The sequence below is a fragment of the Schistocerca americana genome, chromosome 7 (assembly GCF_021461395.2).
Source record: "Schistocerca americana isolate TAMUIC-IGC-003095 chromosome 7, iqSchAmer2.1, whole genome shotgun sequence".
NCBI lineage: Eukaryota > Metazoa > Arthropoda > Insecta > Orthoptera > Acrididae > Schistocerca > Schistocerca americana.
Genome location: NC_060125.1, coordinates 428,186,306 through 428,209,832, shown reverse-complemented (window position 1 = coordinate 428,209,832; position 23,527 = coordinate 428,186,306). Strand labels below are relative to the sequence as shown.

General features: G+C 43.9%; 1 protein-coding gene across 1 annotated transcript in view; it reads left to right on the top strand.

The window, feature by feature from the left end:
- Window positions 1–2,619: 2,619 nt before the first annotated feature.
- LOC124622603 (esterase B1-like) overlaps window positions 2,620–23,527 on the top strand; it is a 91,630-nt gene continuing 70,722 nt past the window's right edge. Inside the window, exons 1-2 of the mRNA XM_047148363.1 lie at window positions 2,620–2,751; window positions 13,626–13,760. Of these exons, the coding sequence (XP_047004319.1) occupies window positions 2,650–2,751; window positions 13,626–13,760 (237 nt within the window). The 5' untranslated portion in view covers window positions 2,620–2,649. The remainder of the gene's footprint in view (window positions 2,752–13,625; window positions 13,761–23,527) is intronic.

Below are 23,527 nucleotides of genomic sequence, written 5' to 3'. Positions count from 1 at the left end.
TGAAATAAGTCGTTTTGGGAGGTATCACGTCAACTGACAGGATACTCTGCTGCTGTGACTGGTCCTGCTGATTTACTCCGCAGTACAGACGCCTTGTCTTGAACACGGTTGTATGTTACGTGGCCTTTCATATCAGGCACAACTATATTTCTGTGCATGATACATTCTGTAGGCTCAAGTAACATACGAAATGTTAGATCTTAAAAGCGCTTTCAACCCCCTTAGAACACGTTGGGATCAATTGCCAATTTTTATTAATTCATTCGATGTTTCAAGTGCGTTTCCTCAATATAATGGGGTACAAAGGCACATGGTCCATTGAACTGTACTTATACATGAGGTATGTTGTCCCGTATTTGAATGTTGGTCATTACACGGCTTTGCAGCATAATTTCGATTTCTTACTAACTTACTGTCCTCTGACCTTGATCTTTGTTTAATTAATTTTTTTACACCTGTCGCACCTCCACATGCGTTCGCTCAAAAACCATGTTCTCGAAACATATCCCACTCACTTTAATTGTATACAACTCTAGGGTGATGCAGCCTACCGAATGCAGAGACTACAGATTTAGTAAATAAAAATTGCGGCCATGCAGATAAATGTGAGTCGCTATTGAACTTCGAGACAAATGCAGATGTAAAAAGTGCGTGAGTTCTAAAACTATGTTTCTAATATGCGATTTGTCTTGGTTAACTCTGGTTAAACCCCCTCCCCCCAATCCCCTTTTTAAATCTGTATTACGTTTGCTTACGTATGGGTAATATGTAATATGCAGGGGTAACATTTCAGGCCACAAAATAAGGGTCAGAGTCTCATGTGGGTTTCCAGGTTAAAGTAAGTAAAAGCAATTTCGTTGCGTTTTCTCATCCGAAACACTGCACGTGGGCTGGGTGAGTGTATTCCTCAGGGATAAAACTGCTGAGGTGATCGGTCCCTAGACGTACACACTACTTAAACTAACTTATGCTAAGAACAACACACACATCCCTGCCCGAGAGAGAACTCGAACCTCCGGCGGGAGGGGCCTGGCAATCTGTGCCAGGGAGCCTCAAACCTCGCGGCAACTCCGCGTGGCTGAAATTGAAGTCATAGTTTCGAACAGATACGACGCAGTGAGAAATTTACCATTTTCTTACGTTTCTCTAGAATTCTGTTCACCGGAAAAGGATCGGATACATCACTGTCGATTAAAAATGACTGGCAGAACAGTGCTGGCACATCTGGAACACAAATTATTTTGTGACTCCGCGTGTGGCATCTACGAAGATACCAAAAAATACGATGCAAAGTGGCGATTTCATTTAGGATGATAATCTAATCTCTCGTCAGGCTTTTGCTCTCCGTATTTCACAGAACCTACAAAGATAACAACAATTACCACGTAAGGTAATGATTTTAGTTAGTTAGGATGATAAATAATTTGATATCTCGCATTATGTGCTTGACTGCTATCAAAACGATTGAAAATGAACAATTTTATAGACTTCTTAAGCACTTGTTTCCATGTCTGGCTAAACGCAGATCATTAACAGGTTACTAAATATCACTTTTACTATAGTTTAAGAATCTATTAATCCCTGATAATAGCAATGCCACTATTCTAAAATATTTTAACTGAGCAAATGGCATAAATATATTTGTCTCCTGTACAATACATACCAATTGTTTCTATTTAAAATTAATCTACGGACATTATGCAGTAGGATACAAACAGCTGTTCGACTGCTGAATTCAAATGTTCAAATGTGTGTAAAATCTTATGGGACTTAACTGCTAAGGTCATGAGTCCCTAAGCTTACACACTAATTAACCTAAATTAGCCTAAGGACAAACACACACACCCACGCCCGAGGGAGGACTCGAACCTCCGCAGGGACCAGCCGCACAGTCCATGGCTTCAGCGCCATAGACCGCTCGGCTAATCCCGCGCGGCCCGACTACTGAAAGGAGACACGTTCTGAGATCCAAATTTGACTGAGAAGTTGGTACTTAGTACCTGTTCGCCTGATGTGTATTATGGAGTAAATGATAAAAAAACAACGTACTTTACTTGTCTGAATAAGATGCTTGAAAGCGGTGGTGTCTTAACTAGACGCAGAATTTACATCTGTCAATGTGCGTACAAATACCTTCGAAGGGAGAAAGGAAGATTAGAGTTTAGCGTCCCGTCTGAAGCGTGATCATTAGGGACGGAGAACAAGCTCGATGTACGAACGGATTGAGCTTTTCAAAGGAACCGTCCCAATATTTTCCTTGAGTGACTTAGGGAAATCACGGAAAACCTAAATTTCGGTAGCCGGACGGGGAATTGAACCATCGTCCTCTCGAATGCAAATCCATTGCGCTAACCACTGAGTACCCTCGCTCGGTCTATCCTTTTCACTTTCCACATGCAATCACTCCAGTTACCAAAGCATTAAACTGAATAGGTTACTGACATTATTTAAATTGTGATGCAAGACGGTTTGAGGTCCTGTTTGAACAGCAATCTCAGTAGAGATACGATACGATAAGTTACACTGTTACCACCACGTAGACTGATATGAAGTGCTTTACGTAATATACCTCTGAGATAAGAATGACAGGTCGGTCACTGAAGAAGTTGTAACGTGAGCTGCCGACTACAGGGCAGCCAGAAGACAGACATGGCGGTCAGAGACAGAAACATGCGCAGTGCGGCGCTGCTGCTGGCCGCTGCCCTCTGTGTGGGAGTCGCAGACTCAGCACCGCGCCCCCAGCTGCTCCAGGTACTCTGACCGACTCTTCGTGACTTATTTCTTCACCCCTACTTCTGGTACACTGCACGCTTTGTGCCATATTGCCTCCTGTACGACTGCGTCCGTGACAAGAATCTTGTTACTTGTGTACTCGCAACCAGTTGAATTAAGTCATTTGAACGTTCCCTCTGTTTATTTTACTGAAAATAGAGCGTTTCCGAACTGTACTGTACTTGTGTTTGCTCTTGGATGTACTATTTGTACTGAGTACTTGTCCGATCTCAATACCTGCGCAGCTGTAGCACAATTGTTTTGTTGTTTTTCCGCAAAATTTGCGAGCTGTTGTACATCTTACATTGACGCTGCAGAACCGGAAAAGACGAATATTATCATTTAATTATGTGTTAACGGCTAGGTGATTGGCAAATTGGTGCAGAATAGCACTTCAGTGAAATGGAAACACACAAGTAATTTATTTCAAGTCTCATATCCTTAAACGTCATGGCCTACCATTAGCTGAGAGGACGGTTTTACGGTTTTGCGTAGTGATAGATATGCAGTTGATGGATATCTTTAAGTTGCTATAATCTGATTGTAATATCGCAGATTATTTGAAGCCCCGTGTAGTAAATTTAGCTGCAATTCTCGACATTGTATTCGTTAGCATTGGTAAGACTTCAAAATACTTTCAGAAGATTACCAGGATCCTTGAAATACAGAGGATTGAATGTGGCCTACAGAGTACTGCTAAGGACAAAGTTAATCTCAGGCAAGAATCACATGGGGTATGAACTGAGTGAAACTTACATTCATGTTCACGATAAATTTTGCTATTAATATACATGTTTCCTTGATAGTATGTTTGAACGATTACAGAACTATGTCCATGTGAATCACAAGACATTTGAAATACAACATGTTGACTTCTATTTAGGTTGCTTGTCTTGAGGCTTCTCTTAGACTAGGGTCGCGACCAGTCTGACGCGGCTCTTATGTTCTCTTCACACAGAGGCCGCTGCTGTTACGTTGTCGTCCTGAGATGGGGTTGGTCAGCAAACGATTGGCTGACCTCTTCTCGTTGGCCTCTACATTCTGTCGTTCCCGACTGGCCTGCCGGCGCTTGACTTTGCGCCGTACGTTCTCCCCCTCCCCCTCCCCACAAAGCGATCGACCGTGGTCGTACAGGGAGCACGATAACGGCGGGGGAGGCATGACCGTGGACGCTGCGATGGACTGGAAGCTGTGGCTGCAGGGAAGGTCAGGCTTCCAATAGTACCCCGCCGTCCGGCTTTCGCTCTGGTGGAAACGTTCCCCGGAAAACGACCAGAAGGGTACGCGTCCACCTCCTAAGACCCGTAGGAATACGGAGAAGGCGTCGGCCTCTTCGGTGTGGACAGTTCCAGCTCCATCGTAGGACGAGAGGGGGCGGAGGAGGCTGAAGCTCTGTATCCACTGGGTCGTCCCACTCTGTCGTGAAGACACCCTGTGCTGCTGTGGCTGCGCTGTCCTCGGGATCCGCGAATCTGTCGGAAGAGACACAGAAGGATCACCGTGCACATGACAGTGGCGAATTTGATTGTAATGTCGGGCTGCAATCCATCTGGGCCTGAAATGAGGTACATGCATGCGCCAAGTCGATGAAAGATCTCACCTCGCGACCACCGTCTGCTGCCACTAAAAACCCTCAAGAACACAATATTATGCGGCGCGAAACGGTACTTGCGATCTCCCTTCGGCACCGGATGCTGAGGAGGGTCGGCAGGTGGATCAGTATCAGATGGCGATGATCATGAAGCAATACCACCGGCGATGGTCCATCTCTTGGATGCGGACGATATGAGGCGAGAAACAGTTGCAATGCTTGATCCCTCTTGTGTGTGGTGCGACGTTTGCCCATCTGCTGCATGGAGGTTCTTACAAAACGTTCCGCTTCGCCCTTTGACTGTGGTGCACATGTTAGATGTTGTATGCATTGCGTTCACATAATTTTTCAAATTCATTTGACGTGAAATGAGGGCCGTTGTCCGACACTATGACTTCAAGCAAACCTTCGAGGCAAAGAATGGAGGGCAACACCAGAATTGCGTTACGTGACGTTGTAGTTTAATTAGCACAGCAAAAGGAAATTTGCTGTAAGGGTCTACCACAATCAACCAACGATTGTTCCAAAAAGATTCCGCAAAGTCTATGTGCCATGTGATTGCGACTTGAGCCAAGCAGAGAATGTTTGTGGCGGAGAGGACTGATTTTCCGCACATGCGTGAAACTGTAACGACATCTGTTCTATTTGGGTGTCCATACCCTGCCAAGTACAATGTCGACGCGCTAACTGTTTCGTACGAACAATTCCCCAGTGTCCTTGGTGAAGTAACTGCAACACTTCTTTTAGCAAAGCTTTAGGGATCAACAGATGCGACCGTCCACTGTCATTTTGAACAAGAATCACATCACGCTGTATAGCGAGGCTATGCCGACGTGCGAAGTATCAGCGATCTATATGCTACGCAATGAGCGAGGTCAAGAAGTGCAAATGTATTGTAGCAAAATGTTCAAATCTCAATCATCTTCCGTGACCTGTCCAATTTTCCTACAGTTCAGAGGAAAGTATTAAAGCAATTCAGAATCCTGAACATCGATATGACAACAAGATGCAGCTGAAACGTCAAAGTCTGTATCAGGGCCAATCGGAAGACATGAAAGTGTATCCGCATTACCATGTTGAGCTGTCGGTCAATACACAATCTCGCACTGGTATTGAGACAAAAACAAAGCCCATATCTGCAATTTTTGGGCAGTTTCAATAGGAACCGGCTTCGTCAGATGAAACAAGGACTGTAATGGCCTGTGATCCGTTTGTAAGTAGTATTTTCTGCCATACAAATAGTGGTGGAATTTGGTGACACCATAAACAATAGCCAATGCCTCTTTCTCTGTTTGTGAATAGTTACACTGAGCTTCGGACAACACTTTTGGTCCAATACCAATAGACCTGTCTTTATCACCAATTCTGTGCGAAAGCATTGCACCGATTCCGTAAGAGGGAGCGTCAGCTTGCAACACAACTGGTTTGTCAGGGTCAGAGTGAACCAAGCATCGATCACTGAGCAATGCATTTTTAAGCTTTTGAAACGCTTCTTGGCACTCGTCTGTCCAAACAAAGGTAACGTTCTTGCGACGCAAGCGATTCAATGGAGCTGCAATTTCTACAGCATTCGGTTTGAACGGGGAATATAATAGTTCATTGTCCCTAAGACTGACTGCAATTCTATGATATTGCGAGGAACTTGCAGGTCACGTATGCCTAACAAGTGTGACTGAAGAGGATGTACACCTTGACTGTTTTTCACATGACCAAGATACTGCAACTAAGGTTTATAAAAATCACACTTGTCCAGTCTGCATCAGATAACACACGGAACAAAGCACAGAAATTTGCTACGTGTTCTACAGGTGTACGACCTGCTACAACATCGTCCAACTAGTTTGAACAGTTTGGTACTTGCGCTGTTCCAAATACTGTTGGAAAAATGCGGGAGCGGAAGCACTGCCAAAAGGAAAACGCAAATATTTAAATAAGCCCAAATGAATGTTCACAACACACGACTTTTGAGATGCTTCATCTAGCGGTGTTAGAAGACATGCGTCCCGCAAATCAATTTTTAAAAAGTAGCGACCAGCACCTAATTTGTCCATGAGATCCTCTGGCCATGGCAATGGATAAGTACCAATCACAGTTTGTGGGTTGACTGTAGTTATAAAGTCAACACAGTGGCAAATGTGACCTGATGTTTGGGGAGCAAAACCAGTGGACTTACCCATTGACTATCTGATATGGGCGCAATAGCTCCGCTATCTTGCAATTCTTCAAGTTCAGCAGTAACTTTGTCCCGTAATGCAATGGGAACAGCTCTATCCTGGCAAAATTTCGGCTGAGTATTGCCTTTCATAGTAATATGTGCAACGAAAATTGTTAGCCTTGCCTGAACCTTCAGAAAAGAGTTGAGAGAATTCTTTCAGCAAACCAGCTACACTGTCTTTAGCTGTGAATGCAGTCACTGAATCTGAAAGCCAAAGAGATCAAACGAATCAAGACCAAATATGTTCTCACAATTGCATGATTGTAGCACAGTGAAAGTCACAGTTCGTGTATGCGAGCGATACATAGCAGGCAAAGTACATTTTCCGAGAACGTGAATGTCATGGCCACTGTAATTCATTGGGTGCGGGCTAGTTTTAGACAGGCGTGGGGAGCCGAACAGTTCTTACTTGTTACGATTCGGAAATGTAACAGAGGCACCCGTGTCCATCTGAAATTTCACACGCTTTCCACAAATATGCAATTGAACAAAAAGTTTGTTGGACTGGTGTAGCACTGAAGAAACTGTTTGCTTGCTAGTTTTGCTAATGCCCGCAGCAGGCTTTGAACACATTACATTGATTACATGGGTCTTGTGAATAGACTTTTGTGAGTGAGCAGAGTTCTTATGTTTGTTCCGTTGCAGACATACGGATTGTACGGGGTCTTTCTTGCCACAAACGTAACACTGTACTTGTCGGTACGGGCAGTTGTGGTGTGTGTGCCGTGTATAGCACCGAGGGTTGACGTAATTCTGTTCGCCTGTGTAGCCGTCTGTTTAGAGAAATGTATACGTGACGTGGAGAACTGCTTGCAAGTGCAAGCTGTCGCTACCTAGTGGGCCGGTCGCTGCTGAAATTTATCAGCCGAAATGGCACCTGAATTACACTGACCTAGTATCTGCACTACGTGCTGATATGATGGATCTCACTGTTTCAAAATCCGTTCTCTAAGTTTGACATCAGTTACGTTGTATACAATCACATCACGCAACATAACATCTGAATATAAAGCACCACAAGCACATTTGAATTTGCATTTCCTCTTAATACCCTGCAAATCTGTTACCCACCTGCGATAAGTTTGGTCTGATCACTTTTTGCAACGAAATAATTGGTACCTAGCTGCCGCCACTGTCACTTGTTGGTCATAATTGTTAGTTAGCGAATCTACAACATGATCATAGGAAAAATGGTTCAAATGGCCCTGAGCTCTATGTGACTTAACTTCTGAGGTCATCAGTCGCCCAGAACTTAGAACTAATTAAACCTAACTAACCTAAGGACATCACACACATCCATGCCCGAGGCAGGATTCGAACCTGCGACCGTAGCGGTCGCTCTGTTCCAGACTGCAGCGCCTAGAACCGCACGGCCACACCGGCCGGCTGATCATAGGACAGTTTACTTGGAGTGGCGTCAGGGAACAATTTCTGAATGAGGTGAAAAACTGCACTTCTACTGTTGACCAAAAGTAATGTAGTTTCACAGCATCTAGTACATTGTGAGCTTGTGGGCTTCAAACTGTTGCAACTGCTCGAGCTACTCCTCGTCACTTTCGTTAAATTGGTGAAAAGGCGGCATGGAACTCGCAGCTACAGGTGTTACTTGTAGCACTGTATTTGTTTGCTTCACCAGGAGTTTCTATACCGTTTTCAGCAGCGTGGCTGTTTGTTGGGTCTGAAACTGAAACATCTGTGTTAGCGGCTTTGCATCTCTCGCTTGCAGCTGAGGCGCCTGAGCAAGGGGTTGGAGAGGTGGGTTACTCATAATGGGAGAGAAAATTGCAATAAACAGAGAAGGCAAGCAATTAAAATAAGCGCATAGGCAAAGAAAACTTTGGCAACGTCCACCTGAAAACACCGATTAGTAAAAACCACTATAAGAGATACCGTTAAAGCAAGTAAACACACCCGTGCAAAGAAAAAACAAGTAAAATTGAGGTGCAAGCAAAACATAAAAACCTAAGAAAAATAAAAAAAAATGGTAGCCAGGGACGGGGTTCTTCTTACTTCTCGCCAAATGTTGGCTTCTATTCAGGTCGCTACTCTCGAAGCTTTTCCTCGACTGGGGCCGCGACCAGTCGGACGCGGCGCTTATGTTTCCATCGTATAGGAGCTGCTGCTGTCGTGTTGTCGTCCTGGAGAGCGGTCAGTTATTGAGTGATTGGCTGACCTCTTCTCACATCCCTCTCTTTCCTAGCGTTCTCCACTGGCGTGCCGGTGCTTGACTTTACGCCGTAACACAACACTGCCTACAGCACCTTTTAAGTAGAATGTATATCTGACCTGAGAAGGAGCACATTCAGTAAGTCTTTTGCACAGGAACAAAACGTTCAGCGTAGGAAACGTTTGTTCCTAGGATGTGTGACTTGTGACGTGGCATACTAAGATGTGATCCAAAAGCTTTACTTCCTATCTATACGATTCCTGAGGTATGGCTGTGCTGAGACCTGGAAAAGTCATTGAGTCTACTGCTGGAACCCAGTTCGTTACGCCGAAGGAGAACAGGCTCCACATGATTCAACAATTCAAGTCCGGAGGATCAGCTGTCCAGCTCCTGAGGTCGAGTGCACGGTTAAGGACCTAGCTTGTTAATCGTTTCCTATTTGCCGCCGACACATCCATTATCTGCCGGAAAATACAACTCATGGGATATCCTTACAGAAACCATTGAATTTTGGCGGCCAGTAATGACTGTTTATCGACTGAGTTATGATCAACTTTGAACTTCTCCACTGATTTGGAATCATCACCACAACTTTGAAACGATACGCAGTATGACTGAAACTAGGCAACTGAGGAATATAGCAGAACAGTGACCAAATGATGTCTCTGTAACATTAGATAGTAAATGTAGCTACGCTCTGTTCATGAAGTACGTGGACACTGGAAGGGAGCATTTTGAATTAACGGTACTGCTTTCGTCACCACTGAGTCACCTGTACGTTTGAAGCTGGGTGCACTGGTTTCCTATAGAGAAAGAAGCATCTCTGAAGATGTCTTGATGGTCACTTACTGCGATGCTCACATGTGGTCGTTCCATTTTTTTCGTTTCCTCTTGTTTCTAAGATTTCGATGATAGTGTATATTCCAGATACCACGACGGTGTTTTTTTTTTTATCACAAATGATTACACTAAAGGTTTTGGCCATGTTACAGAATATTTCAGTTGGTGAAAGTCTTTTATTTAGATCTATTACTTGATTAATATACTGAAGAGATGGGATACTCTGTGGAGATGTCGTCATGGTGCTCATTCTGGAAGATGGTGTGATGCAGCTCTCCATGCTGTTCCATCCTGTGTAGGCTTACTCATCCATGCATGATTGCTGCAACCTTCAGCATCTTAGTCGAACATTGGACTCCATGTAAAAGTTTTGCACACAATACTTCGTTCCACTACCAAATTGTGATTACTGAATGCCATAACATATGTCCCATCAATCGATACCTTCTTTTAGCCAGTTTGTGGAATAAATTTTTTTTTAGAATGATATTTTCACTCTGCAGCGGAATGTGTACTGATATGAAACTTCCTGACAGACCGAGACTCGAACTCGAGACCTTTGCCTTTCACGGAAAAGTGCTCTACAGACTTTTTTGTCCCGTTCTGTTCGTGATTGTTCGTTCTATTTGTTCGGGGCGAACGTCCTATGACGCTTGTTCAAGTTCATCCTTGTTCCATTAACTCAGATTTTTTTTTTTTTTTTTTTTTTTTTTTTTTTTTACAGAGGGTGGCTAATCCTCTGACCGAACATGATGAGCTACCGTGCCGCCACCGACTGAGATACCCAACCACGACTAGTGTCCTGTCCTCACACCTTCAATTTTGCTGGTACACCGCCTCCTACCTTTCAAACTTCACAGAGGCTACATTGTACGATACTGTTTACTCAGGTTATTGTCAGTTATTCTGCTGTTCGAACAGCAAATTCATCTACACTTTTGTGTCTAATTTTCTAATCTAATTCTAGCAGTATCATCTGAATTAATTCCACGACATACCATTACCACTATTTTATCTTCATTGACGTTCAGCTTAAAGCCTCTCTTCAAGACAGCATCTTTTCCGTTTAACATAGCTTCCAAGGCCTTTCCCGTCTCTTACAGAATTACTATGTCATGGGAGAACCTCAGAAGCCTTTGTTTCTTCTCCCTAAATTTTAATTCCCTTACTAAATTCCTCCTTGGTTTCCTGCACTGCTTGCTCGATGTACATCCTGAAAAACATTGATGGATGGACTACACTTCTGTCTAACTCCCTGCTGAATCACTGGTTCCTTTCCTTGTGCTCCAATTCTTATAGCTGCCGTCTGGTTTACTAACTTTAGAACTACAATCAGTTTTGTAAAAACTTTCCCTAAATCTATTCCAATCAATTTTGTAAAAATCTTTCTCTAAATCCATATCTTCAGCCTGCCTTCTAGGATATCTCGTATCGTCAGCTTTTTGGCGTGCAATTTCATATCTCCAGAATTCAAACTTTTCGGTCTATCAGCTTTTCCGTTCTTCTGTATGTAATCCGTGTCCATATTCTGCAATCATGCTCTCTAAACCTAAATCAAATCAAACTTTTCAGCAGTCTGATTTCCAACCTGTTATTTTGTTGGCATATCAGATTTGGCGATACATTACGCCATCTTCGGGCCCTCTGACAGACGTGTAGGAGGATCCCAAGCTCTTTTCCGGTCAAAACAGGTACCAGCATTCAAAAACTGTTATCTGTAGAGTTCTGCTTGACACAGGCGATCAGTTCAAACATCACCTGGCGGCTGATGTCTGTGAGTCGTCAGATGATGTTTGAAGTGATCGCTGTGTCAAGCACAAATCTACAGATACTAGTCTTTGAATACTGGTCTCTATTTTACCGAAACCGACGTTGGAATCTTCCTATACGTCAAATTCTTATTATGTCAAATTCTTCCAGCAGTGTATCGCCCATCTCATCTTTATCTACTTCATCTTCTCTTTCTAAAATATTTTCTTCAAGTTTGTTTCCCTCTACACATCCTTCGCACCTTCCAACCTTTGCTTGCATCTCTTTGCTTATAAAAAAAATAGTACTGCTTCTATCTGCAGGTGCTTCTCTTCTCTTCAAAGGTCTGTTTAATTTTCCTGTAAGCGGCATTCATTTTTCCCATAGTCGTGCATGCACATGCAGCCTTGCGTTTAGTCCAAACATTCCTGTCTTGTAACTTACAATTCCTCTTACTTTCATTTCTTAGACGTATGTATTCCCTTGTGTTTGCTTCATTTGTCGTGTTTTCATATTTTATACTTCCACCAATTACTTTTTTGTGTGTTACCTCAGGGTTTCTAGTGGGTCTTTTCTTCCTACCAATTTGATGGTCTGCTAGCTTCACTGCTAAAGATTCGTCTTCTATTTTATTCCTTCTTCCTTTCAGTGAATCTTTTCACAATATTACCTTTGGCGCTCTCAGTAAAGTCTGGTTCTGTCAGTTTACACGGCTTCCATTACTTAATTTGCTACCTATTTGGTATTTCTTATGTTTTAATAGGCAGTTCATAACTAATTATGCTCACAGCTCAATTGTGTCCTTGTAAACGTACTACATTTTAAAACATCGTTCGAAAATTCTTTCTTACTATTATCTCGTCTATCTAAAATATTTTTTTATCTCCGGATTTCTTCAACGTATACAACCGTTTTTCGAAGTTACCTAACCACATAATGGCAACAATTAAATTGCGCTCTGTCCGCGATTTTATCAAGCGACTTCCCCTTTGTTTCATCTTCTCCTGTTCTTGTCCTCATACAATTTATTCTTCTCGTTCTTTTCGTACTATCGAATTCCATTACCTCATAAGGGCTAAATTTTTGTCTACTTTACCTATCTGAATAATTTCTTTTATCTCGTCGTATATTCTCATAATGTCTTCATCGTCTTCAGAGCTAGTTAGCATACAAACATGTGCTACTAGTGTGTGTTGCCTTTGTATCTACCTTAGCTATTGTTGCCTATGCTGTTCGTTGTAGCTTACCCACATTCACATCTTCCTATTCATTACTGTACCTACTCCTGCGTTACTCCTGTTTGACTGCGTGTTGATGATCCTTTACTAACCTGACCAGAAGTGTTGCGTGTAGCGAGAGTTTTTCGTGCCTTTCATTCTGACCAAGTTACATAACTGTTACACGATACTTTATCCTCCAAAGTCACTAATAAAGGTAGACAGGCAGTGAAACTAAGCGGTAGTTATTAGTAATTCTGACACCTTATTCTACATTATGTGTCAGGAATTATTCCCACACTCAGTTTCACCTAAGATATTGGTATTCATCTGTCCCGGCTCGTCGTCATTCTAATACGAATGTTGAGTGTCGCCTTTAACACCAATCTAGTCTTGGCATCTCTCCATTTATAACGATCATGAAACGGAAGAATAGTAAGATTCTTTTCAAGGTTTTCAGTTTTATAAATATATGATATCAAATACTACTTTTATAAAAGAAGTTTTCGCTGCTGGATATCTGGTACGTAGCACAGCTCAGTTTCTTTCAGCCCAATCCCACTGAATTATAAGTGGGTCACAAATGCCAGGTGTTTCAGAAGTATTACCAGTTCTGATTTAGGCCTTACAATCAAAGAAAACCTCCCGACAAACTTGGTCGGAAGTTAAGAATTGGAAATATTTTTGCTCGGATTCTAAGGAGAACTTCCAGATATAAACATCACGGTGTGATTATGTGTGTTTCAGTGGTGTAACAGTGTCAATTGGCTAACATTGTTGAAGATCTCGTTCCGTTGTGGACACTTGCGAAATGAGTTTCGGACAGCGGTTTCCAGCTCGGAATTGGAAAGGGATTTCCTGTTCCAGAATTTGCCTTAAGACCTAGCGACAAATCCTGAAAACTTTGGTCGCAACAGCATCAATACAAACAATGCGTTCCCCATTACATGCAGCTGCTCAAGTTAACATGCAGACCTTCAACGTGACGGCAGTATTCTGAGTTACGCTTATACATTTATGTTGTACATAACGTTCACTCTGTTCCAGAGTTCGTCACACGTGGATCTGTTGCAGGGGGAGGACGTGTTCGTGACGGTGGAGACGGGTGCCCTCAGGGGCGTGGTGGCCACGTCGCTCAACGGCACACTCTACAACCGATTCGTCGGCATCCCGTTCGCAACACCACCGCTCGGAGACCTCCGCTTCAGGGTGAGTACCTCCGCTAAACCCTAGCGCCCTCTCTCATCTTGCAGGAAACTGTGTGGAATGCGACACCCCGTCTAGAAAACAATCAGCACCTTGAACAGACGCGAGCAGCGCAGCTCCTCACGGATGTCAGTGATTTTAGTTTCATACATCGTTTGTAAAGTGTTCAACGGTTTAAATTCAAGAGATAAACGTTAAAACACAAAACTAACCCAGTGTAAAACCTTAAGTAACTGGTAAGTACAGCTCGCCTTGTAGAGACTTTACCGCTGTTAATTGCACGAGAATTTGTGCCGCACCGTGAGTCGAACTTTCTATTGTCGCTTATCGCGAATGGCCACCTTACCATTTGACTATCCGAGCATGACTCGCGACTAGGGCCATACTTCCATGCATGTATGTCTGAAGAAACTTTGCATCGTACTTCTGAATAACGCAGGCACTTCAATGCTGTATTTGTCTGCCGACGCCAGGCAAGAGACTTCCAAGCAAAACATCTCCCCTTTAGGAGAATATATGTAATGGATATATGAGTACAGGATGCAGAGTCGTGATTACGAGGTATGGAAGTTTGGCTCTGGCGTTGCGTGTTGGATAGCGAAATGGTAAGGCATCCACTCACGATAAGCGGGAAATACGGGTTCAGTCGCTCTACAGCAGGCTAGCGGCACAGACGTCTTGCTTACACAGCGCGCTCGGGGGAGTTTCCAAGAAATATTTCTTATGATTAACACGTCTTTTATGTTTGAAGAACAAAGATTTTCATACGTTTAACATTATCTTAAAAAACAGAAAAAGAAAACCAAATGAACGAGAACAGCAAAAAAATGGTAAGGCATTCATTCACAGTGTGCGCGATATCCGGGTTCGACTCCCATTCCTGTACAAATTTTCACTGTCGTCGTTCCATTACACAGCATTTGGTTGTCCATATTTGCAACAGGTAATATATTTAATGTATTTAATAACGGCTGTAGTCGCCGCAGTGCCTGTTTCTTTGAACATGCACGCGTGCCCGACCGAGCGTTGCATCATATTTCTGAACAACACAGGCACCGCAATATCGTAAAACTTTCTTTACTTTTATCCTCGTGATGATTACGTGAGATATAATCACATAGGTGACAATAGTCGTGCCGAACGTCCTTCAGTCCGGCGTTGTGCATCAACTCGACGTGTCATATACTCAACAAGTCGTGGAAGTGACGCGCAGAAAAGTCGATCCATGCCGCCTCTATAGCCATCCATAACTACGAACGTGATGGCGGTGCAGGTATTTGTGCGTAAACTGACGTCTTGATTTTGACCTATAAAGGTTCGATGGGTTTCTTGCTGGGCGATCTGGATGGCCAAACCATTCATTCCAACTGTCCACAATGTTCTTCAAACTAATTGTGAATAATTGTGGCCTGGTGGTGTGGTTCACTGTCATCTATAAAAATGTCATTGTTGTTTGGGAACATGACATCCATGAATGACTGCAAACGGCCTCCACATAACTTAAAATCCACAGGACTGAGTCCACTCCATGTAAACACAGGCCACACTATTATGGGGAAATCACTAGTTTTCACAATGCCTTATTAACAACTCGCGTTCACGGCGTCGTGGGGACTGCACCACACTCTAATCCTGCATCAGCTCTTACCAACAGAAATCGGGACTCATCTAAACCAGGCCACAGTTTTCCAGTCGTCTAGGGTCCAACCGATATGATGACGAGTTCAGAGAGGCCCTGCAGACGAAATCATGCTGTTAGCCAAGGCACTCGCTTCAGTTGTCTGCTGCTATAACCCCTTACGGATACGTTCGTCGTACGTCTCACATTGATTTTTGCTTTTATTTCACGCAGTTTTGCTTGTCTGTTACCAATGGCAACTCTACGCAAACACCACTGCTCTTGGTCGTTAAGTGAAGACCGTCGGCCAGTGCATTGTCCGCGGTGAGAGGTAATTCCAGAAGTTTGGTATTCTCGGCACCCGATTGACTGTGCGAATCTCCGAATATTGAATTCGCTAACGATTGCCCAAACAGAATGTCTCATGCGCTTTCAAAGTCTGTTAATTCCTGTCGTGTGGCAATAATCACATCGTTAGCCTTTTACCATGAATCACTTCAGCACAAATGACAACTCAGCCAATGTATTGACCTTTTGTACCTTGTGTATACGATACTGCCGTCATCTGCATATGTGAATGTCGCTATCCCATCACTTTCCTCACCCCAGCGTGCATTAACGTGTGTAATATGTTCCATGATTCGGATTTGAATGTGAGCTATTGTAATTTCGAGAGCATTTCTCGCGGGAATGCAGAGCTACTTTGTAGTAGCGTCTCGCGTTGGATTTTATTGAGAATGTTTGCGACGCTGTGGCGCAGCGGGCAGAATACGAGCAGCCATCTTATACTGTCGCACCTGTAGATGATGAATCACTGCCTCGCAGAAATATTGTGCCGGCTATACAATATCATCCGACGCAACACCGAGAACCTTTCAAGAAGTTGTTTCTTCTCCGATTACGAAAACATTTCGTTGGTTCCTACCTACACAAAGGAATGAGACTCCCACAAAAAAGTAAGAGACGACAGAGTTCGCTCGGAATGATTTAGGCGTTAATTTTCCCCACGTGCCGTTTAAATGTGAGTTGCAGAGTAATCATGCCGATTTTGAAGTGAAATTCCTCTGTCTTCGGTTGATTAACCCTGGTAAGGGACTGAAGCGGCGAACAATTTCGAAGAACAAATTAAACGATTTCGTTTTGTTAGTAACTTCTTGCGAATCTAACCCTTTGGTTGTACAAGTAACGTCTTTTGTCGCAGAATTACACATCATTAAAGTTTTTCTAACAAATCGGGTAATTGCCCCTCTCTCACGAACGCCTTTCTTATATACAGGGTGAGTCACCTAACGTTACCGCTGGATGTATTTCGTAAACCACATCAAATACTGACGAACCGATTCCACAGACCGAACTTGAGGAGAGGGGCTAGTGTAATTGTTTAATACAAACCATACAAAAATGCACGGAAGTATGTTTTTTAACACAAACCTACGTTTCTTTAAATGGAACGCCGTTAGTTTTGTTAGCACATCTGAACATATAAACAAATACGTAATCGGTGCCGTTTGTTGCATTGTAAAATGTTAATTACATCCGGAGATATTGTAACCTAAAGCTGACGCTTGAAACCTCCGACGTTCAGTTGCGTGTTGTAACAAACACGGGCCACGGTCGGCGAGCAGCATCTGCAAGAACATGTTTACGATGACGACCCTGTTTGTCGAGTGTGGCTGTAGTGCAGTGTTGTGGTTTGGTCTAGCTGTCGCAGTGTCCGCACGTAGCGTTTGCTGCAATCGTTATTCTGCATTCGTCTCCGCACGCAGACCAACTGTAGTACACCGTGTTACCAGACGTCTGTGATAGTTTAGTGTTGTAGGAACTGTGACCATGGTGTATTAGAACTCTGAACAGGCGGAGATGATACTCATCTATGGCGAGTGTCGACGAAATGCAGCTGAAGCCTGCAGGGTGTATGCAGAACGGTACCCGAACAGAGAGCATCTAACCTGCGGCACATTGCAAAACATCTACCGCCAACTGTATGCAACAGGTATGGTCGTAGCACGCAAACGGGTCCGTAGCAGGCCCGTCACAGGAGAAGCGGGTGCAGTTGGTGTGTTAGCTGCTGTTGCCATGAACCCACACATGAGTACACGGGACATTGCGAGAGCCGGTGGACTGAGTCAAAGTAGTGTCATGCGCATACTGCATCGTCATCGCTTTCACCCGTTTCATGTGTCGCTACATCAGCAATTACACGGTGATGACTTTAATCATCTAGTGCAATTCTGTCAATGGGCTTTAACAGAGAATGCGTTGCGCTTCTACCTGTTTACCGATGAAGCGGGTTCCACAAACCACGGGGAAGTGAATCTACGGAACATTCATTACTGGTCCGTGGACAATCCTCGCTGGCTCAGACAGGTAGAGCGACAGCGACCGTGGACTGTAAATGTATGGTGCGGAATCATTGGCGACCACCTCATTGGTCCTCACTTCATTGCAGGGGCCCAAACAGCTGCAACATACATCGCGTTTCTACAGAATGATCTGCCAACGTTGCTAGAAAATGTCCCACTGGAAACGCATCGACGTATGTGGTATCAGCATGATGGTGCACCTGCACATTCCGCAATCAACACTAGGCTGACTATTGACAGGATGTTCGACGGGCGTTTCATAGGATGTGGAGGACGCATAAATTGGCCAGCCCGTTCTCCTGATCTTACACCTCTGGACTTCTTTCTGTGGGGTACGTTAAAGGAGAATGTGTACCGTGATGTGCCTATAACCCCAGAGGATATGAAACAACGTATTGTGGCAGCCTGCGGCGACATTACACCAGATATACTGCGGCGTGTACGACATTCATTACGCCAGAGATTGCAATTGTGTGCAGCAAATGATGGCCACCACATTGAACATCTATTGACCTGACATGTCGGGACACACTCTATTCCACTCCGTAATTGAATACGGAAACCTCGTGTGTACGTGTACCTCACCCCTCATGGTAATGTACATGTGCGTCAGTGTTCCAGTCTCTTCTGTACCTAAGGTCCATCACCGTACCCTTTGGATCCCTACGTAATTCGGTGCTCTCCGATACACACGATCGAACAGCGGAGGCGTGGTACTCAAGCATCAACTTTAGGTTACAATATCTCCGGATGTAATTAACATTTTACAATGCAACAAACGGCACTGATTACGTATTTGTTTATGTGTTCAGATGTGCTAACAAAACTAACGGGGTTCCATTTAAAAAAACGTAGGTTTGTGTTAAAAAACATACCTCCGTACATTTTTTTATGGTTTATATTAACCAGTTACACTAGCCCCTCTCCTCACGTTCGGTCTGTGGAATCGATTCGTTAGTATTTGATGTGGTTTATGAAATATATCCAGCGGTAATGTTAGGTGACTCACCCTGTATATACTTCTAGATAACTCATAACAGCGATTGATTTCTGTGACTGATGACATCGCTTATGTTCATCAGGTTAGGATGTGTGCATGCTACTTGCGGACGCAGGAGGAGCTTGCAGCGGTCGCGGACAGCTGAATGCACTTTTAGCTATGCTCAGTCACCCTAATGTTGCTTCCTTGGTGGGTAGCGGCGGCGGAGAATGTGGCGCGTCGTGTGGGACACCTCAGGTGACGCTAGCTTTGCCCAAGGGCTCCGCTACCGACGCACCTCCTGCTGTATCCGAGGCGGTGCATCATCCCTCACTGCAGGGTGAGTGGCGCGTGGTAAAGCGTTCACGTCGCTCGAAACAGGGGGCCTATTTAGTCACTGCTTCAGCAGGGTCCGAGCAGACACACGGGGAGAAAGGATTACTAGTTATCGGGAACTTCGATGTTAGGCATATTATGGAGCTGCTTGGACAGACAGTGTTCAGGACTGGAACGAAAGTCAATATGCACTCCAGAGGGCCTTATCTGAGATGTGAAGGCAGCTCTGCCTGAGACTTTGAGCGTGCAGCGTGCTGTCGTCTTGAAGTTGTGGTTCAAATCGGTAACAACGACGTCTGTTACATGGGTTTTGAGGCCATCTCCAGTTCATACAGGCGGCTGGCAGAGGTGGTGAAGACTATTTAATGGGGATCAAGCAGAGCTCGCAATTTGCAGCATTGTTGCCAGAGTTCATCAGGGTCCTTTGGTCTGGAGCTGAGTGGAGGGTCTTAACCAAAGGCTTCATCGACTCTACGATGGCCACAGATTTCTAGACCTGCGTTATCAGGCGGGGAGAGGGGTGCACTACTTGAAGGAAGCAGTTACTCTGCTAGCAGGAAACTTGTGGAGTGCACATGGGGTTGTTTCAGGCTAGACGGTCGTTCGAGGTATTCTGATGAACACTCATTAGTCGATATGTAGCAACATAAGTGAGACGGCGTTCTGAATAAAGACACTCCGACCGTCAGAATTTTATCAGTAAAGTGTCTGAGCCGTGGTGGGGATGGTGGTGTCGCCTGTCGTCTTCATGGAGCCTCTCTCTCGATCTGTCGTATGTCCCTCTGGTTTGAGGCCACTAAGATCTTTGTTCGAGGTTGCTGATGGGGGATGGGGAGTGTTGTGTCGTGGCGAGTTGGGAAGTGGTAATGGAGAGTGGGTGAGGGTGTGAGGTGTCCGCCGGTGACTAAGGCGAACACTTGCACAATCGTTTTAGGCACGGAGTCTGGCGAATGGTTGCTGGGCATATTGGGGGGGCCGATTTGAATACCTAGCTGACTTCGAGTGCCGACTTCGTGCATAGTCTGGCCAATCATCTGTGGGACGATCACAACTATGAGGCAGTTGAGGCCAGTTTCGCTGTGCTGAATTCTGGGCCCCTTTTGAACCGGCAAGCTTCATCTTCGATTCGTCAACTTGTTTTGGATTTTTAGGTCTCAACTGTTATTTTCTTATTGATACCTAGAGGTCTTTTGCAATCATTGTTACTTCTTAACTAACTTATTTCATTACCAGTGGGTTCCTTGAATTGTGGGTGTTGTTTGTTTTTCCTGAGTCGATACTGGCCTTGGATGTTTGTTAACAGGCTAACTTAAACTGTGTGACCCGATGATGTTTCCTGAGCCGGAGAGATAACGTATTTCTTTTAAGTTGTGGCCAGACGGCTCCGGCGTATCTAGATTGTTGATTTTTAGCCGACCTCTCTGCCGAAAGTCTTCGAACACCAGATAAGTACCTTTCTCTTGTAATACGGCCGGGTGCCGGTTTCGAGATACCTTCGGCCATTGCAGATGTCATCATTATTTCATTTTGTTGGCTTAGGAGGTGCCTGCGTCTCAAAATTTATAGTTGGTCAGTCTATATAATCGACTTTGGCAGCCTAGTTTTCTTTCGGGCTTTTCGCCATCGTAGTAGAGTCAGTATCTTGCAGTGACGCGGGAATACTGTTTGGCTGGTTGTTGTTGCTTTCATGTAATTGGCCTTGCTGTATTAATATTTCGTTTTCCGGTCTGTACCCAACGAAAAGGGCCTTTGAAGGTTGCTCCTCTAGTTATGACCTTTCTTGTCCTTCCTATTCGGTGTAGTTTTGTGTTCCTTGCGCGTAAGCCTTCTGGCGCACCCCTTGTGAGGAGGCAATTCAAACTCTCGGTTACTTTACTGAATCAGTTATTAATGAAGGCCTACCTGTTTTCTGTTTGGTAGTTTTAGTTAACTGAAACTGTTATTATTGGAGACCTGCCTGTTTTGCGTTTGGTAATTTTGCTTAACTGAAGCTGTTGTCACCGAAGGCCTGCCTGTTCTCTAGTTGGTAATTTTACCTAACTGAAGCTGTTGTCACTGAAGGCGTGCCTGTTTTCCATTTGGTAATTTTACCTAACTGAAGCTGCTATTAAAGAAGGTATTCCTGTTCCCTATTTGGTAATTTTATTTAACGGCTGCTGGTATTAAAGAAGGCCTGCCTTTTTTCTGTTTGGTAATTTCAGGCCTGACTGTTCTCAGTTTGGTAATCTTACTTAACTAAAGCTGTTATCATTGAAGGCCTGCCTGTTTTCTATCTGCTAATTTTACTTAACTGAAGCTGTTATTAAAGAGGCCCTACCTATTTCCTACTTGGTATTTAAGGTGGATCAATAGGATAAAAAACCTTATTGTTCTGATACAGCGTTAGTAGCGTCCTGCTTGACACAGCCAAGTCGCTTAAATATCTGGGCGTAACGCTGCAAAGCGATACGAGGTGGAATGAGCATGTAAAAACAGTGTTAGGGAAGGTAAGTGGTCGGCTTCAGTTTATTGGAAGAATTTTGGGAAAGAGTAGTTCGCTTGTAAAGGTGACCGGTGCGATCTATTCTTGAGTACTGCTCTAGTATTTGGGGTCCACATCAGGTCGGATTGTAGGAAGACATCGAAGCAATTCAAAGGCGGGCTGCTAGATCTGCCACCAGCAGTTTCGTACAAGACGTAGAGGTTACGGAGATGCTTCGGCAATTCCTGGAGGGCAGGCGACGTTATTTTCGAGGAACATTATTGAGAAAATTTAGAGAACTGGAATTTGAAGCTGACTGCCGTACGATTCTACTGACACCAACATACACTACGCGTGAGGACCATGAGCACGAACCACGAGATATTAGAGCTCATACTGAGGCATACAGACAGTCATTTTTCCCTCTCTCTCCTTGCGAGTGGGACAGGAAAGGAAATGAAGGAATGCAGAAGAAGCTTTAAGAGACGAAATAGTGAAAGTAGCAAGGAACAAAAAGGTAAAAAGGAAAAGCCTAGTAGAAATCCTAGGATGTAACAGGTAATATTAGATTTAATTGATAAATGTAGCAAACATAGAAATGCAGCAAATGAAGACGGCTGAAGGGAATCCAAAGTCTTAAGAATGAGACTGATAGGAATATTAAAAATGACTAAGCTTGAGTGGCTACAGTAGAAGCGAATGGATATAGAAGATTATACCAATAGGGGAAAGATAGATAGTGCCTTAGGAATATTCAAGAGACATTTTGTGAAAATAAAAGCAGCTGTTTGAGCATCAAAAGCTCAGATGCAAAACCTGTACTGAACAAAGAAAGGATAGCTGGAAGTTGGGAGTATATAGAAGGACTATACAAGCGAAATGTACTTGGAGACATTACTGGAGAATAGGATACAGATTAAGATGAGACAGGAGATATGATACTGCGGAAAGAACTTCATAACGCGCTGAAAGACACAAGTCTAAACAAGGCCCCTGGAATAGACAGCATTCCATCGGAACCACTGGTTCCTTGGGAATGCCAGCCATGACAAAACTCTTCCACCTCCACAGGCGAAATTACCACAGACTTAAAGGAGAGTCTAATAATTCCAGTTCCAAGAAAAGCAAGTGCTGACACTTGTGGGTATTTGCGAACTCTCAGTTTACTAAGTTATGTTTTGCAAAATTCTAACTCGAAGCAATACTGACCCTACGATTTCACTTGGAAGATAGGTTAAGTAAAGGCAAACATATGTTTATAGCTTTTAAAGATTTTGAGAAAACTTCTGAAAATGCCGGTTGGAATGGAATGCACTTTTGCAATTCTGAAGGCAGTGGGGTAAAACATAGGGAGCGAAATGTTATGTACAAATTGTAACAAACGAGACGGATGTTGTAAGAGTCGTGCGGGGAGTGGAGGCGAAGGGGCATGAAAGGGAAGCGCTTGTTGAAAGAGAGTGAGACAGGGTTGTAGCCGGTCCCTGGTGTTATTTAAATTGTAGAATGAGCAAGCAGTAGAGGAAGCCACAGAGAAAATTTGGATAAGGAATTTATCTTCAGGGAGAAGAAATAAAAATGTTGAGAATGGATACATGCTCATTTAGTGAAAAAAACAGGACCAACACCAAATTCCAGCTAGGGTTTTCTACTCACTAGACAGACGTGCTACCACTGCTCCACCCTGTCACTGCATCTAGAATAGCTGTTTGGATTACCCTAGCGCACACTCCTAGCATCCCACCCTAACAAAAACTACAAGTCATGCCTATGTCCATCTTGATGTTCGCACTCTTAACTCGTATCCGTATTTCCGGGGCTCACCAACAATGGAATAGCACCTTAGCTGTTCCAGTGTTGGAGAGCGTCTGCATCACTGATACGGGTTAAGAAGGGAAATATCAGGTTCGGTTGAGACGCGAATTGGAATTTGCATTAGGGAGAGACGCACTAGAGTAAATTGTGCTTATATGTTAGGTACAGTACCAGGGTAGCGTAGTGGTTAGCGCATGTGCC